General features: G+C 44.4%; 1 protein-coding gene across 1 annotated transcript in view; it reads left to right on the top strand.

The window, feature by feature from the left end:
• Positions 1–7,566: 7,566 nt before the first annotated feature.
• Positions 7,567–16,105, top strand: part of LOC145407795 (uncharacterized) — a 58,551-nt gene continuing 50,012 nt past the window's right edge. The window contains exon 1 of the mRNA XM_080278659.1: positions 7,567–7,746. Within this exon, the coding sequence (XP_080134785.1) occupies positions 7,572–7,746 (175 nt within the window). The 5' untranslated portion in view covers positions 7,567–7,571. The remainder of the gene's footprint in view (positions 7,747–16,105) is intronic.

The raw sequence follows: 16,105 nt of genomic DNA, 5'->3' as shown, positions 1-16,105 counted from the left end.
TGATGAGCTGTCGTTTTTTTTCATAGGGGGTTGTGACGGAGATCCCTAGCCCCTATTACCTCGGTTGATGGTCGTGTAGTCGAATTTAAGGGTCCATTTGACTAGTAACCAAGGAGATTCATTCCTGCCTCACAACAAAGGCTCATCAGTTTTCATGCAGCCACGACTTAAGTCCGTCAGGTAAGGAAGCTCCCTAGCACCTCATCCTTCGCGATTTGTTTTTGGATACGGCTGGTTAATATCCTTTTACACATTATCTGTGCAGAGTATGGTGCATTAGAATGATTTATATAATACGGCTTTGGACAGTAAGGTGTAATGAGCAAAGTAAGTTGCTTAGGAAAAACTCTGAGATGAAAAAAGACTCTAACGTACATACCATAACGACTGGAATTTAAATATTGAACCTTTTTGTGCGAGATATTCTTTTTAATTATAATCTAAGACATACGCAATTATACGTGATTACAGGTTCTGCATTACGTAACTTTTGTAATGCTTTCTTGCTGTCTGATGGCTCGTTTTGCCTCTCCCTGAAGCTTAGCGATGATTTCTCCATAGGCGGCCATGTCCTCGGTTGTTGTGGTGTCATCTGTGGCGTAGTTTTGCTTCGGATTCCTGAATTTCGGGAGGGAATATCTTACCAGGGTTGTCGTCGTGGTAGGAATGGTTAGCAGGGGTCGGTGAGGATGCATTTATACCTGGGTAGAGGTGAGGAGGTGCATGAAGTGAGGTAGAGGAGGTGTATTAGGTGAGGTAGAGGAGGTGCTTGAGGTGAGGTAGAGGAGGTGGATGAGGTGAGGTAGAGGAGGTGCATGAGGTGAGGTAGAGGAGGTGGATATGGTGAGGTGGAGGATGTGGATGTGGTGAGGTGAGGTAGAGGATGTGGATGTGCTGAGGTGAGGTAGAGGAGGTGTACGAGTATTAGGTGAGGTAGTGGAGGTGGATATGGTGAGGTAGAGGATGTGGATGTGGTGAAGTGAGGTAGAGGAGGTGGATGAGAAGTGGTATGTCAAGGTAGAACACAGGTCGATATGTCCTTGAGTAGGTGAGTCACGCCAGAGGGGAGGGTGAAGGAAAGAAGGCAAGAGGAAGGAAGGGGAGAGCGCGATAGAAGGAGAGAAAGGAAGGAAGGAGGGAGAGAAAGAAGGGAAATAAAAAAAGAGGGAAGAAGAATTAGAGGGAAGAGAAGGGAGGGTGGAAGAGGGAAGGGGGGAAGCTAAAGAAAGTAGATCTAAGGACTAAGTTGTCATAGAAATAAAGAAAATAAAGCAAAAAGTTAAAGAAAATAGGATAATTGGAGGGGACGAAGATTGAAAAACTTGGGAGCAGAGAAAAGGCTGGTGATTGAGCTTTACCACCTGGTGCGAAAAATAGAGAAGTTTCGGGGCATTTTAAAAAGTTAAATGGGAAAGTAAAGTGGTAAAGCCCTTAAGGTATATTTGCAAAGTAAATCGGTAAGGAAAATGTGATAGGAAACCAATCAAACCTGAGAGTATAACTGCTCTTAAATTGCCATCATCGTCTTAACATCATCCTATCAGTATTTTCGCTGGGTACGCTCCAGAAAAGACACACACACACACACACACACACACACACACACACACACACACACACACACACACACACAGTGGTAACGTTCTCGCTTGCCATCTGGTAGACGAGAGTTCGCGCCTCGCTCAGGTTGCGAAAAGTTTCACTGACGAAGTGGGTGGTTACTGTCCCCCTTGAGCAAGAGGACGGGTGTATGCGTGTGTGAAGGTCACAGCCTTGCCCTTAGATCGGACTATATGAGCTCCCAGCTCCCTTCCGGGAGGGTAAAAGCTGACGATCACGACCATCAGGTGATCCTGACCGACCCGGTGAATTACACACACACACACACACACACACACGAGAACTATCATTACAGTCCCCAGCGAATATGTGCCTCATCACCCTCCGTTCAGACCCTCGATATTCTCCGCCCGTCAACCAACACAGACAAACAGCAAAAGACGTAGATAAGGGTGCCCCAGTGACCCTGCCCGTGACCTCCAATGACCACTGTTATCTCTGCCATCCACACTGGGGGGCTGGTTGACAAGACACGCGGGATGTGGTCGTTGTTATCAGCACTGTAATCTCCCTCACGCTGCCTCTGACGACAGACAAACTGGCATCGATCCTCTCTGTATTATAGCTTCCGTGTGGGTCACAGGAGGGCGGTGTTCTCGTGGGCTTTGTGGTTTCCCTTGCATTCCTTCCTTACTTATTAATCCAGAGAATTCGATGACGTGTTTGGGAACTTATGCACCCCTGAAATATTATTGATTTCCCCCCCTTTTTGTGGTTACTCAGTTTCTGGAGGAATATTCTCATTACCGCCGTGGCACTCCTTTTTCGGCCACCCCCAGTTAAGGCATAGCTACTCCGTGGTCACCCTACATTCAAACACAGCTTCGCTCTTGAGTTTAGGGGAGGCATCTTCTAGTGATGGGGTAAATAAAGGCTGTATTTGACCTCGCCAGGTGGATAAGTTTCTCCCGAGCTGAGTAGAAACTATGTCTGGTGGCAGCAAAAATGAAATGAAAATAACGTTCGCGGGCTTACTGTGTTAATTGTGTTGTACAAGACCTCAATTTTCTAGCATATTATTTTTATCCACTTATATTTTTTATTCACTTATAGGTATTTTTATCTTGGCTACGACCAGACGGTTTTTTCAGCTGATGGACTCTGTTCTCAAAAGGGTTAATGTTCCTTGCCAAGAAATTGATTGGTAAGGAAGAGATGGAGGGAATATTAGTAGTGTATTTAGAAGAGATGGTGGGAGATAGTGAGGAATATCATTACTCTATTTGAAAGAGATAGTGGGAAATATTATTCGTATTATTAGGATGAGATAGTGAGGAATATTATGAGTATATCAGAAAGAGTTAGTGGGGAATTTTATTAGTCTGTTTGGAAGAGATTAAATGGGGAATGTTTTAAGTATATTATTCGTATCTTTGTAATTTTGCAAGGTTATTTTCTGAATCGTGTACAAGAGCTTATTAACGTGCCATATGGAGGAATAACATGGAGAGGAAGATGTGCCAGAGAGCCAACTAACTGGACGAGAATACGGCTACTGTCATGACTTGGGTTAGTTATAATATTAAGTCCCATGGGAGCGTCACGCTAGGACCACACAGCACAGGTCACTGGGGCACGAGGTTTACGAGTCTGACCTCTTCCAAGATCATGACGCTTCCTCTATTATTTTAGTCTAACTTAACAACCCCAAGGTGATTTTATGGAAGGTAGGACAGGCATATGGTTTTGTAGAGGTTGGAAGTGATCTCCATTAATCTGCACAGCGAAGGGACGTTTTGCATAAGCTGAGTGGAATATAAAACACGTGCTTGGATGGAAGGAGTTGCTGAGTTTGCTTGCAGCCTTAACCCCTTCATTCAGTTGACGTTTTTTGTATGTTATTTTTGTTACTTTGAGCTTTTTATTTGATTTTTCTTCACCCGACTGGAGAATATCCAAAGCTGAGGGATTACTTATAGCATTAATTCACCCTTTCACTGCTAGAGACCCTTCCTAAGTAAAACAAAAAACGTCTGGAGATGGGAAGAGTAAAGTGAAAGAAACGCACCAAACTGAAGACGCAAAGGAAAGACGTCTCGTATAAATGTTGACCCTTTGAGCCCGAGGACGTCTTCTGTACTTCATGTTTGGCACCTCCAGACGATTTTTTTCAGTTTAGGGATAGAGTCTGGTGGTGAAGGGGCTAAGGCTAAATCTACCCTTTCCTCTTCGAAAAGTCTCCCCAAGGCTGAATATAATCGTCTGGGAACATCAAGAAGCGTTGTATATTCATGGATACCGACAGACGATTTTAAGTTCAAGGAGTGTGTTCTGGTAGTGAAGGGGTTAATTAAGGGTAAATCCAACCTGTCCTGTTCGAAAAGCTCAATATAACCGTCCCTTAAGCTCTGTGTAATCGTCTGCACCAAGGAGATGCCACAGGATTGATGGGGTTGGTTATTTCTGGTGTGGGTGATGGTTCAGGCTGGATTTATTTACTGCCAACGAAGGCGTGAAGCTTATCTTGGGGAGCAGCCTCAGTAGATGGTGAATTGCAAGCTAGGCAGTCGAGCCGAAAATAGGAACATTAAATCAGAATTATAATCGTATCTACGGGGCAACACCCAGCCATGATATTTCCTCATAAATGGGCGAAGATCAAGAGGCAAAAAAAAAAAAAAAGTCAAAATGAGCTTTTATAGACACGTGCAGTTAGGGTTGTCTGTTGGAAATTAACGACCCAAAGAAAGAATTTTTATATATGACTGTTTCGGACACTCGTAAGTGGGAGAAGGTTAGGAGGCAATAAAACTTTCACAGCAGGCATTTATAGATGAACGTGCAGTTAGAATTGTCATTTGGAAATTCATCCTCATGGCCCCAAGGAAAGCATTTTTACCTATGAACGTGTGGGAAATCATAGCTGGGAGAAGGTTAGGAGGCAGGAAAGCTCTGTCAGTGAGCAGTTATAGATGAACGTGCAGTTAGGGTTGTCTGTAGGAAGGTCGTTTTTATTGAACTGCCTTAGGAAAGGTTACGTACAGTCGCGGTCAATTATACTGGTGCACTGGCGAAATGGCTAATAAAACATGTCACCGTATTGGACGGGTTTATGGGAGATTGTTTAAAGCACCTAAACAACTCCATTACAAATTTACAACTCCTTTACAACGAGGGGTCTCATAATCTAAATTAATCAGTTGAGAGTCTTTTAATCTCACAGAAAAAGAAAAAGTGTGATAGAAGGGGGAATGAAACCTATCGTAATTATAGGCGAGACACTTGAGATACGAGTGCGAGGAAGCTGAGTGACGTGCGATTCCCGGAAGGAGGATAATTAAGTTGTATTTCAGTGCACAGGGACAGTGACAACTCAGGTGGATAGATTTTTTTTTTTTTTTTTAGTGTTATGTGGAAGGTAAATTGCTTAAGAAATAATTATCAGTATCAATATCATCTTAATCGTCATCATCATCATCATCATCGTCGTCGTCGTCGTCGTCGTCGTCTTTATCATCATCATCTTAATCCCAGTTCCAACTACTATTAATCTCATCACAAGCAGAAATCTCTCTTAAATTTAATAGAACTGCCTAAGTGTAGCAAGAATGACATACAAAAGACGTCCTCGCACTGAAGCAGTTATAAGGAGGATGGGACAGGTAGATGGGACAGGTAGAGAGGGATAGCTAGTAGGACGACCCCACCCACTCTCCCACCAGACTCTACTCCCCCCTCCCCCTTAGCCGGAGAGGGGGGGTGAGGGTCAGGGTCTGGTTGGTGAGTCACAAGGCTGGGGATTTTTTTTTTTGGGGGGGGGAGGGAGAGGAAAGGAGGAAGGGTGGAGGTGGAGGAAGCAGGAATTGAGGGAGGAGTGGACGTAGGAGAGGATGAGAGAAGGATGAATGAATGTAAATAGATACTATAGGAGGCTTTAGGGCAGGGAGGGGAAGGAAGAGGGGAGACTGAGAAGAAATAGAGAGGGACGGGAAGGGGAAAGAAAGAAGGAAAAAAGAGTAGAAAGGAAGGGAAGGGGAGTAAATTTTGAGACGACGAAAAATGTATTGGTATCACGTGAATTGGAACTTGATGTGAAAGAGTGAATGGAACCAGTATACATGATTGTTGTAATGTGGAAAAGGAAAGTCTCGGAATTACCTGTGACAGTGCATTGTGTTCTGGTTTATGTTGCATCCATCATCATGAGAAGCATAAACTTCGTGACATTCGAAAAATAGAAAAAATCATGTAAGAATAAAAATCTCAAGCAGGAACAGAAATCATTTGGTAAGCAGAAAATATAGAAAGCATCTCTTCCCCGTTGGTTTATTTTGCTTACCTTACTGCTGTCTCGTATCCCGCTTGTCTTTTAATTCATAGGTTAGATTACCTACCTTGCTTTACCTTACTGCTTTCCTGTATCCTTTATGTCTTTTTATATACAGGATACATACCCTGCTTTATCTTACTCATCTCCTGTGTATTGTTTTTCTCCATTTACAAGATATATTGCAGAGGAGATCGGTAACAAGCCATATAATATTATACGTTGCTAAGGAGGTGTTTCGTGCCATTGTAACGGAAGGGAGAGGATCCATAGAACACTGTTGAGGGAGACAATACTGTGTTATAAAGGGTCGGAATTCCAGAGTAAACGGTGCCTCTTAATGGCGGGAAATTGGATGTAATTATGATGACTAATAGCTTCGTGTCTCCTTCTTACGGTGCCGTGATGTGATTAGGTGGTTGAATTTTAATTGCATATAGTAATTGTGTTTTTGTGAAGGTATGCTGTGTTTGGTCTTTGAAATGCAATTACCCGCAGCTCCCCCCCCCCCCTGTCTCTCCCTCTCTTTCTATCTGTGTATCCATCGATCTATATGTCTATCTGTCTCTGTGCACAAGTACCGTATGATGATCTTTCGTCTAACTGAAAAAGGAGACGAAGAAGATATAGACGCATTTATCTCCAAACAGAGGCCATCCTCGCCCTGAGTAGCAAACTTTCATAAGCAGAACAAAGGAGGTGAAACTTAACGCGGCCACCTCCCACACCAACCACGTCCGTGAGAGAGGCAGCCGGTCCTATTGCCTCCCTGTTTTACGGTCTCATTACCACGGTCACGTCACTGGCTTCTGGCTGTGGTTATGACCAGTGTGGGATTAAGCCAGTCAAAATATACCGCAATGAGATGAAAGCGTCCAGGACAAAGTGCGCGTTGCCTTCTTGGCGACCGGGTTCCGCCAAAATAAACACCGTCGCAAAGTGCCTCTCACTGACGCCGCTCACATACATACTTAGGACGCCGCTACCCTGCCTGAGCCTCACTGTACACAGCCAGATATTTTACCCAGATTCTGGTAATTGATCTGGATTTTAAAAAGATATAATGCAATGAAGATTTTCCTTTGACACTCTAGCGTGAACAATTTTTCTTTTTCTTTTTTTCTTTCTTTTTTTTGCCGCAAGACTGTAGATACTAGTTATTAAAGCTCTGAGTTGCCTCATAATTTTCCTAACTTTCCCACCTTCTTCCCCCAGTTAACACACGTCATTGTCCCCCTTCCCGGTGGTTGAGTTCCTTATATTGTTCCTCACTTCCGACCACCACACCCCTCCAGTCTCCTCCCATCCTTCTTCCATAGACACTCCGTTCCATCAGTAGCATATCACTTACAGATCCTTTCGATGTCAACAGGGGATATGAGCAGATTATCACACACACACACACACACACACACACACACACACACACACACACACACGGCCACCCTTTTGCCTATGTCATATATACCACACCCATACAGACAGGAGGGTGGTCTTTATATATAACGATTTTTTTTTCTTTTTTTTACAAAGACAGGGGGCAGCCATGTGGGTACAGCTTGAATCGATACCCACGTTTTTTATGGGGCTGGGCGTGGAGTACAATTTTTTTCTTTTCCTTTTTTTTTTTTCTTTTTATTACAGGTGACACAGGCAGGAGGGCGGCCGTGAGAGTGTGCCAGCCATGTCCACGCCTCTCTTCACCCGCCTCAGCCTGCCGGAGGGGCTGGAGGAGGTGGTGGAAGGGCTGGCGAGAGAGATAATCAAGAACCAGTACTCACAGCCCTACGACATCTACAGCCACGCATGGAAGTATTTCTCCGATCTCCTCGCCCGACGCAAAGCTCACCCAGGCAAGAGTAAGTGTTGCCCTCCTCTCTCCCGCAAGGTACGTGAGGAAGAACACGTGATTTAGAAAGTGGGGTGTTAAACAGGTAAGTAAGTAGGATAGAAAAGTTAGGGAAGGAGGGAAGGATTTTTTGGATTCCCTCCTTCGTATGCTTGTCGGTTAAGAAAGCTCCCTAACACCTTTTTCTAAGCGATTTATTTTGCTTAATACACCCTACTGCCCTAGTCTACGTCATGTAAATCCCTCAAGCATCACCATACTTTGCACAAATAACGTACAAAAAGATATTAACTCTCCATATCCAATAATAAATCACTAAAGAAGAGGTGCTAGGGAGACTACTTACCCAACGACTGTACCTGCCTTGGTCATTCTTACACAGTGTACGTAAGGAAATAGTTAAGATATTCTACAAGTATAGTGGGAAAGCGAGATGTGAAAACCGAGGAAGATGTGGAAACTAAGGAAGGTAGGCACTGACAGAGGATTGAAATGAATGGATAAAATAATGTATCAAGATTTTTTTTTTATTCATGAAAGAAGGAACCAAAGGCCAGGAGCCCGCAAGATTGTTCCCTCCAAGAAAAAAACAAAAACAAGATGACAGAGCTGCATATGATAGGGATTTGGCACTTTTTTCATGTTTGTTTTCAGTTTTCTTTTTTTCTTACCCGGTAGTTGATGGAATGACACGTCGGAGGTGAAAAGTATATAGAAAAATTGTTTAGAGATCGTTGTTACCTTGAGTCAGTGCTGTGTGTGTGTGATAGTGTGACCCATTTTTCACTAGGCAGAATGTTTGTTAAGTTTGCTTTTGTAGATTCGTTTTCTTTGGTGGGAACTGAAGTTAAGATGATGATGATGATGATGATAATGATGGTGATGATGTTAATGGTAGTGGCGGTGATGATGTTGATGATGTGGAGTAGATAAGTTAGCTGCAGGTATGTGAGACAGAAAATTTGTGAGAAAGACGATGGTTTAAGATGAAGATTAGCTTGAAAGTTTTATAAAAGGATTGTACGTGTTTTTAAAAGTTTGCAGGCGGTCTGTGTCGTTCTTAAATCGTCTCCAAATCATTTTCAGACCTAATGAGAACTTGCTACCCCAATCAATAATCGACTGGTTTAATGGCTTCCCTAATTAATTCGACACCCTGAGAATGGAAAGGAATTATTGACTCGTAATGAAAGTCTGCTACACTAATCAAAATAATAACTGAGAATGCCTTGTTCATGCGAGACTCTGGGAATGTAAAGCAGTTATGTATCGGGACTGTTGGTGCCTGAGTTGACAAGGGTGCGTGAGGTGTTGCTTCCACTTGCTTGCCAGGTTTGGGTAGGAACGGTAGTCGAGTTTAAAAATAGCTGAAACGTAGTATAATTTATTTTCTGAGCTGCCAGTTCCCTGTGTCCAGCATTGTGCAAGCTGAGGGGAACGTTTAGCCTAATATTTCATCTCTCGTATATCTCACTATTCACTGCTGGGTAATATTCGTGAGCTGAGGGAGGCTTGGGATGTTTTTCTGCTCAAAGATGTTTCTCCTTGATGCGATGCGTCTGGGAGGAAGGTGACGGACGTGCCCTAAGTGTGAAGTAGACGCAGAGGATTAGTAAATGAACTTCATCCTTTGACTGTACACGCAAAAGGAAAGAAAAAAAAAATAGTACAGGGTCTCTCGGGTTTGCTGGGTATGAAGACTAACACATACCTCAGACGCAGGGAGGTATAGCCAGCTGCTGAGTCGCGGATGATAATAGCGATCCACTTTTTCGTCGAACGATTATGAAAGTCGAACATAATACTCCAAATGTATGCACTGGCTCCTTATTACTGGGATTCATATGTCATTGTTCACTTTATCATTATTCATCGCAAGCAAGTGGATCATTATTTATGTCCACAACTTTATTTCAGATCAACAAACATTCTGTAACATACCCTTTTCTGTAATAAAGTAAGCACGCGTCACTCTCTCAGTAACTTGCATCTCACGAAACATAAAAATACAAAATGTAATGTTTGTAAATCACTGGATGGTCTCTGATTCACAATGTATCGTCCATGTTTCTGAATTTTGGTATGGTTAGGGACACAATCTTTTTTTCTTTTTTTGACGGATGTGCTGCCATTATAGAAGAAGGGAGTTAGGCCAACATGTTTAGAGACAAGAATGTGTTGAAGGGTGAGGCTTGGCCAGGGAGGGTTGGTGGGTGGATAGGTGGGTAGGCAGGTGGGTGGGCAGGTAGGTAAGTAGGTAGGTAGGTGGGCAGGTTGGTAGGTAGGTAGGTAGGTGGGTCGGTGGGCAGGTGAGTAGGTAGGTTAAATAAGTAGGTAGATAGTTAGGTAGGCAGGTAGGTGTATGGGTAGGTAAACTCGCTACATGTCTAGCTAGGTGGTTGGGTGGGCTAGGTATGTGGGTAGGTAGGCCTGTCTGTAACTCTGCACTGACTCACTCCATTATGCAACCAACCCCACCCACACCCACCCAGTCCTGCCAGTTGCGCTCCCACACGAGTTATGCTCAGAACCCAACACTACCCCAAGGACGTCACCATTTTTTTTTCTAATACTAAACATTCTCCTTGAAATTACGAGTACACCCTGGTAGTGATAGGGTTGATGGAAGGTATATTTATTCCTTCAGTAGAGAGGCATATGAGAGAGAGGGTGTAAGTTGGGGGAAGGGCAGCGATATGGCAGGGGACAGGGCGACATAGAGGCGATTTGTTTGTGGCCACCCCTTACGGGATTAAAGCGTCTGGCAGTAGACAGGTAGACAGAGATGGTTTTTACAGTATCTCTTGGGCTTAAAACCATATGGAGAAGGCAAGAGTGGCATGAAAAGGGGTTCTATTACTGAAGGGATCAAAATAATGAATGAGGAAAGTAAGACCTATTATTTTATGGTACACACGGGACTCCTGTGTTTATTCAGAGGCCGTGCAGAGTGTAATCAGCAAAAATATAGGGAGGCTTGACACGGTCTGTTTTCGTCCCGTACTTGTGACCAAAAAAAAAAAAAATTTCTTCCTCCTCGCCACCTCGCAATATAAGATTTAAGTTACGACAGTCAGTAAGGAATGTGAAGTACAAGGACGATAGTAATGTATAATAAGCAAAATAAATCGCTTAGGAAGAGGTGTTAGGGAGTCTCCTTAGCTGATGAAAATACGGGTCATGCGTTATGTTTGAGGACGGTGTAAGGATGCTTTTATTATTATTATTATTATTATTTTTTTTTTACTATGTGTCGGTGGAGCCATATGGACGACCAGTGAACATGGCCACAAACTATTCCCAGCAACAGCCGGGATAGAACCCGTGACCGCACAATCCTCAGCCCACACCTCTAACCACTCCACCACCACCTCCACCAACCCACACCTCTAACCACTCCACCACCACCTCCACCAGCCCACACCTCTAACCCCTCCACCACCACCTTCCCCAACCCACACTTCTAACCCCACCACCACCACCTCCACAGCCCACACTTCTAACCCCTCTACCATCACTAGCCCACACCTCTAACCCCTCCACTATCACCAGCCCCCACCACTAACCACTCCACCACCACCTCCACCAGCTCACACCTCTAACCACACCACCACCACCTCCACCAGCCCACACCTCTAACCACTCCACCACCACCTCCACCAGCCCACACCTCTAACCACTTCACCACCACCTCCACAGCCCACACCTCTAACCCCACCACCACCACCTCCACAGCCCACACCTCTAACCCCTCTACCATCACCAGCCCACACCTCTAACCCCTCCACCATCACCAGCCCCCACCACTAACCACTCCACCACCACCTCCACCAGCTCACACCTCTAACCACTCCACCACCACCTCCACCAGCCCACACCTCTAACCACTCCACCACCACCTCCACCAGCCCACACCTCTAACCACTTCACCACCACATCCACAGCCCACACCTCTAACCCCACCACCACCACCTCCACAGCCCACACCTCTAACCCCACCACCACCACCTCCACCAGCCCACACCTCTAACCCCTCCACCATCACCAGCCCACACCTCTAACCACTCCACCACCACCTCCACCAGCCCACACCTCTAACCCCACCACCACCACCTCCACCAGCCCACACCTCTAACCACTCCACCACCACCTCCACCAGCCCACACCTTTAACCCCTCCACCATCACCAGCCCACACCTCTAACCACTCCACCACCACCTCCACCAGCCCACACCTCTAACCACTCCACCACCACCTCCACCAGCCCACACCTCCAACCACTCCACCACCACCTCCACCAGCCCACACCTCTAACCCCACCACCACCACCTCCACCAGCCCACACCTCTATCCACTCCACCACCACCTCCACCAGCCCACACCTCTAACCCCTCCACCACCACCTCCACCAGCTCATTCCTTGATGCAAATGTACTGGACCGAGTAACCTGGGTGAGAAAGAAGCCGACAAAGAAAAAGGCGATAAAAAAGAATAACAGATGACAGTTCCAAGTGCAGACACAGACGCACACGCAATGGTATGCACAGAAACGCACATGCAGAAGTGTACATATAGATGCGGGAATAGCTGGAGCTTTGTTAGAGAGAGAGAGAGAGAGAGAGAGAGAGAGAGAGAGAGAGAGAGGTATGGCAAGTTATTATTATCAGGTGAGTTGGGGCTGTGTGTGCGTAAGAGCTCTTCCTTTATGGCTCAAGAATGTGTATGTGTGTGTGTGTGTGTGTGTGTGTGTGTGTGTGTGTGTGTGTGTGTGTGTGTGTGTGTGTGTGCTTCTTTATGGCTGAGGAATGTGTTTATGTATATGTGTGTATGTACTATTTATGGAGCAAGAATGTGTATACAAATGCGTGCCTGTATGTGTGTGTGTGTGTGTGTGTGTGTGTGTGTGTGTGTGTGTGTGTGTGTGTGTGTGTGTGTGTGTGTGTGTGTGCTTCTTTATGGCTCAGGAATGTGTTTATGTATATGTGTACTTTTTTTGGAACAAGAATGTGTAAACATATGCGTGCCTATATATATATATATATATATATATATATATATATATATATATATATATATATATATGTGTGTGTGTGTGTGTGTGTGTGTGTGTGTGTTTCTTTGATTTTTGTCGTGATTTCTGGTGCCACATATTCTAGTCCCAATGCCCACGTTCTACTACTACTACTGCTACTACTACTACTAATAATAATGGCGTCCTGTGCCTTAAGGGTTAAAATTCCAATGCTACCTGCAGAGATTTGTCAGTTCCTCCTAATTTACTGTACCTTCTCGTTCTACCTCTCCACTCCTCTCTTCTTTCCCTCTTCTTTACCTTCTCTCTCTCCCACCCTTTCTCCTTGATTATTTCCCTCCTTTCACCATCCTCACAGTGTACTTACCATCTCATCTCGTAGCTTATCTGCCTGCCAAAGTACCTACCTACCTACCTACCTACTTACATTCTTACCTTCTAGTATGTGCAATAGCCTACGTACAATATCATCCTACCTACTTATTTCTCGTTGTACCTGTCTACCCACCTACATACCTACCTGCCTACCTCCTTTTCCCTATCCATTCCATCTTTTCTTCACCTCACATCGTTTCCACCTCCCTTCCTCTTTCTCTCCCTCCCTCATTCTTTTCTCCTCTGCCCATTTTCCTCTCCCTCCCTCCCTCCCTCCATCTCTCAGCTCTCTTTCATCTATTTTGAACTTGGTTGTGACGTAAGATAGTGTGCTTCCCTCCCTTCTCTCTCTCTCTCTCCCTCTTATTCATTCCCTCCCGTTCTCTGCACCTCCATCCTCTTTTCTTTCCTTTTTTTCACTCTCTCCATTCCCTCCCATCTTCTCTCCTTCCCTCCACTTTCCCTCCTTCTCTCCCACATTCCTCCTCCTCCTCCTCCTCCACTTTCCTCATCTTTTTCTCCCTCCTTACACACACACACACACACACACACACACACACACACACACACACACACACACACACACACACACACACACACACACACACACACACACACACACACACACACACACACACACACACACACACACCATTCTTTCCCCTCACCCTCTCATCCATAAACGCAAGAATACTGTTTTCCGGCTTTGTGTAATACCTAGGCTCGTATTCTCGTCAGTAAGCTCCCTAACACCTTTTCCTAAGCGATTTATTTTGCTTATTGCACCATATTGTCTTCCTCTGTGTTACCATCCTTCCAATATGGCCGTACTCTGCCTCCCGTTGAAGGTTTTACTGGTGTGTGGATGAATGTGCGTATTTTTAAATGGGGGTAATACCAGGCCATTGTGCTTGAGTGGTATTACTTCATTCAGGCAAATACCAGACCGTTGTATTTGTCTGGTATATGGATGAATTATTTGGATTTTTATTTAGAGTGATACCAGACCGTTGTATCTGGCTGGTATATTGGCAAACTTGCATTTTTTTCTTCATTTTCAGGCTAATACCAAGGGATTGTGTTAATACCAGGGGACTGTGTGTGTGGTATGTGGATGGATTTGTGTATTTTTATTTTGAGTGATACCAGACCCTTGTGAGCAGCTCAGAGGAAATCTTAGAAGTTAGATGGTTAGAAGCTTTATCGACTAATCCCTAGCTTATTTATTTTATTGATTTATTTTATTTTTTTTATTACGGTTTCCGCAACCGTTTATTCAAGTTGAGGAGTGATCTTGTGTATTGAAGTGGTCTTTGAAAATTCTCTCCAACACTTAACAAGCCTCTGAAAATATGAGAGAGAGAGAGAGAGAGAGAGAGAGAGAGAGAGTAACGACCTCCGCTCCTTAACCTTGTGCGGTAAAGAACAAGGAAGAAAGAAAAGGAAAGTGAATTGTCAAGGAAGTCGAGCAGAACACCCCTAAAATTCGAGGACGCATCATTACACCTGCACGGGCGAAGCGAGAGCCGGTGTTATGTTTTGCTTGACGTTGTGTGTGTGTGTGTGTGTGTGTGTGTGTGTGTGTGTGTGTGTGTGTGTGTTTGTGTGTGTGTGTGTGTGTGTGTGTGTGTGTGTGTGTGTGAAGAGAACCGTAACAGAAGAGTGACGGAGACGCAAGAAGTGGAATATATACGTAAAGAAAAGGCAGGAAAAATGATAGTAGGATGATAATGATGATGGTGGTGGTGGTGGAGGTGGTGATTGAGGTGGTGGTGGTGATGATGAGAATGAAGAGAAACGTGACAGGAATTACGGAGATGGAAAAATATAAAAAGAAAAACTGCCGTGCTGAGAAGGTGGAGGAAAGACAGGAAAATAAGAAAAGAAAAAATGGGATGTTGATAAGATGAAGGAGAGTGGATAGGAGACAGCGTGGGGAAGGGGCTTGAGAGACAGGAAGGGAAATGTTTGATCTGTGAACCTACTTAACCTCCAGACGCATCTTCCTTGCACCATCTGATATCTTCTGTTGCTTGCACCGTCAGACGCAGGGTATATGAGAGTAGTGCCGGATATCTCTCTCTCTCTCTCTCTCTCTCTCTCTCTCTCTCTCTCTCTCTCTGATCGTTGTACAGTAGACAGACATTATTTATTTATTTATTTATTTATTTATTTAAACTTTTCGACGACTTCGGATTACGTCACTGGTTTCGTCAACACTGTCCACCATTTCTTTGGAAGTTTGCGATTTTGCGGAGAGAAATATTAGAAAGGCGATGTGCTTTGTGCGTAAACATGAATGGCGTCAAGCGAGACCTGGAAATCATAAGAACAAGATTTTTCAAGACCATGTTGGAGCCTACGTATAGTGTTATCGGGTTATACTAGTGTGTGTGTGTGTGTGTGTGTGTGTGTGTGTGTGTGTGTGTGTGTGTGTGTGTGTGTGTGTGTGTGTGTGTGTGTGTGTGTGTGTGTGTGTGTGTGTGTTTAGATTAATACCACAAATCTCAATTCACGTATATTGTTCACAGTTTTGATGCTTTTATTTTATTTTATTTATTATTATTTTTTACACTTTGAGGCACTCCCTTGTCTTCTTGTCATCCACCGTAGCCTTACATGCGTCTTTCCATCCTCCTCACCGTGTCCCGTGCCAAATTGCCCATCACAAGATCAGCAGCTGGTGCACCAAGTGAGGAATGTTTGCCTGTCTTGTGTGTGTTGTAATGTAAATATACACTTTGTAGCAGATGAACGAGGAGTGAGAATACTGAAGCACGTTTATTGTTATGATTCCTAACCCCCTTCAGCGCAGTTCAGGCCTAAGTGTTGTCAGATTTGAGGATTGATTTGACTAGTAACCAAGGAGACTCACTGAATTTCAAACGATGGTGTAGGGTTCAAGTTGCCAGTGACTCAATACAGCATAATTTTTGGTACATTGCGGGGTGTGGAAGTACT

The sequence above is a fragment of the Coenobita brevimanus genome, chromosome 8 (assembly GCF_032717465.1).
Source record: "Coenobita brevimanus isolate Jiangsu-jjx chromosome 8, ASM3271746v2, whole genome shotgun sequence".
Taxonomy (NCBI): domain Eukaryota; kingdom Metazoa; phylum Arthropoda; class Malacostraca; order Decapoda; family Coenobitidae; genus Coenobita; species Coenobita brevimanus.
This window is presented reverse-complemented; position numbering and strand designations above follow the sequence as displayed.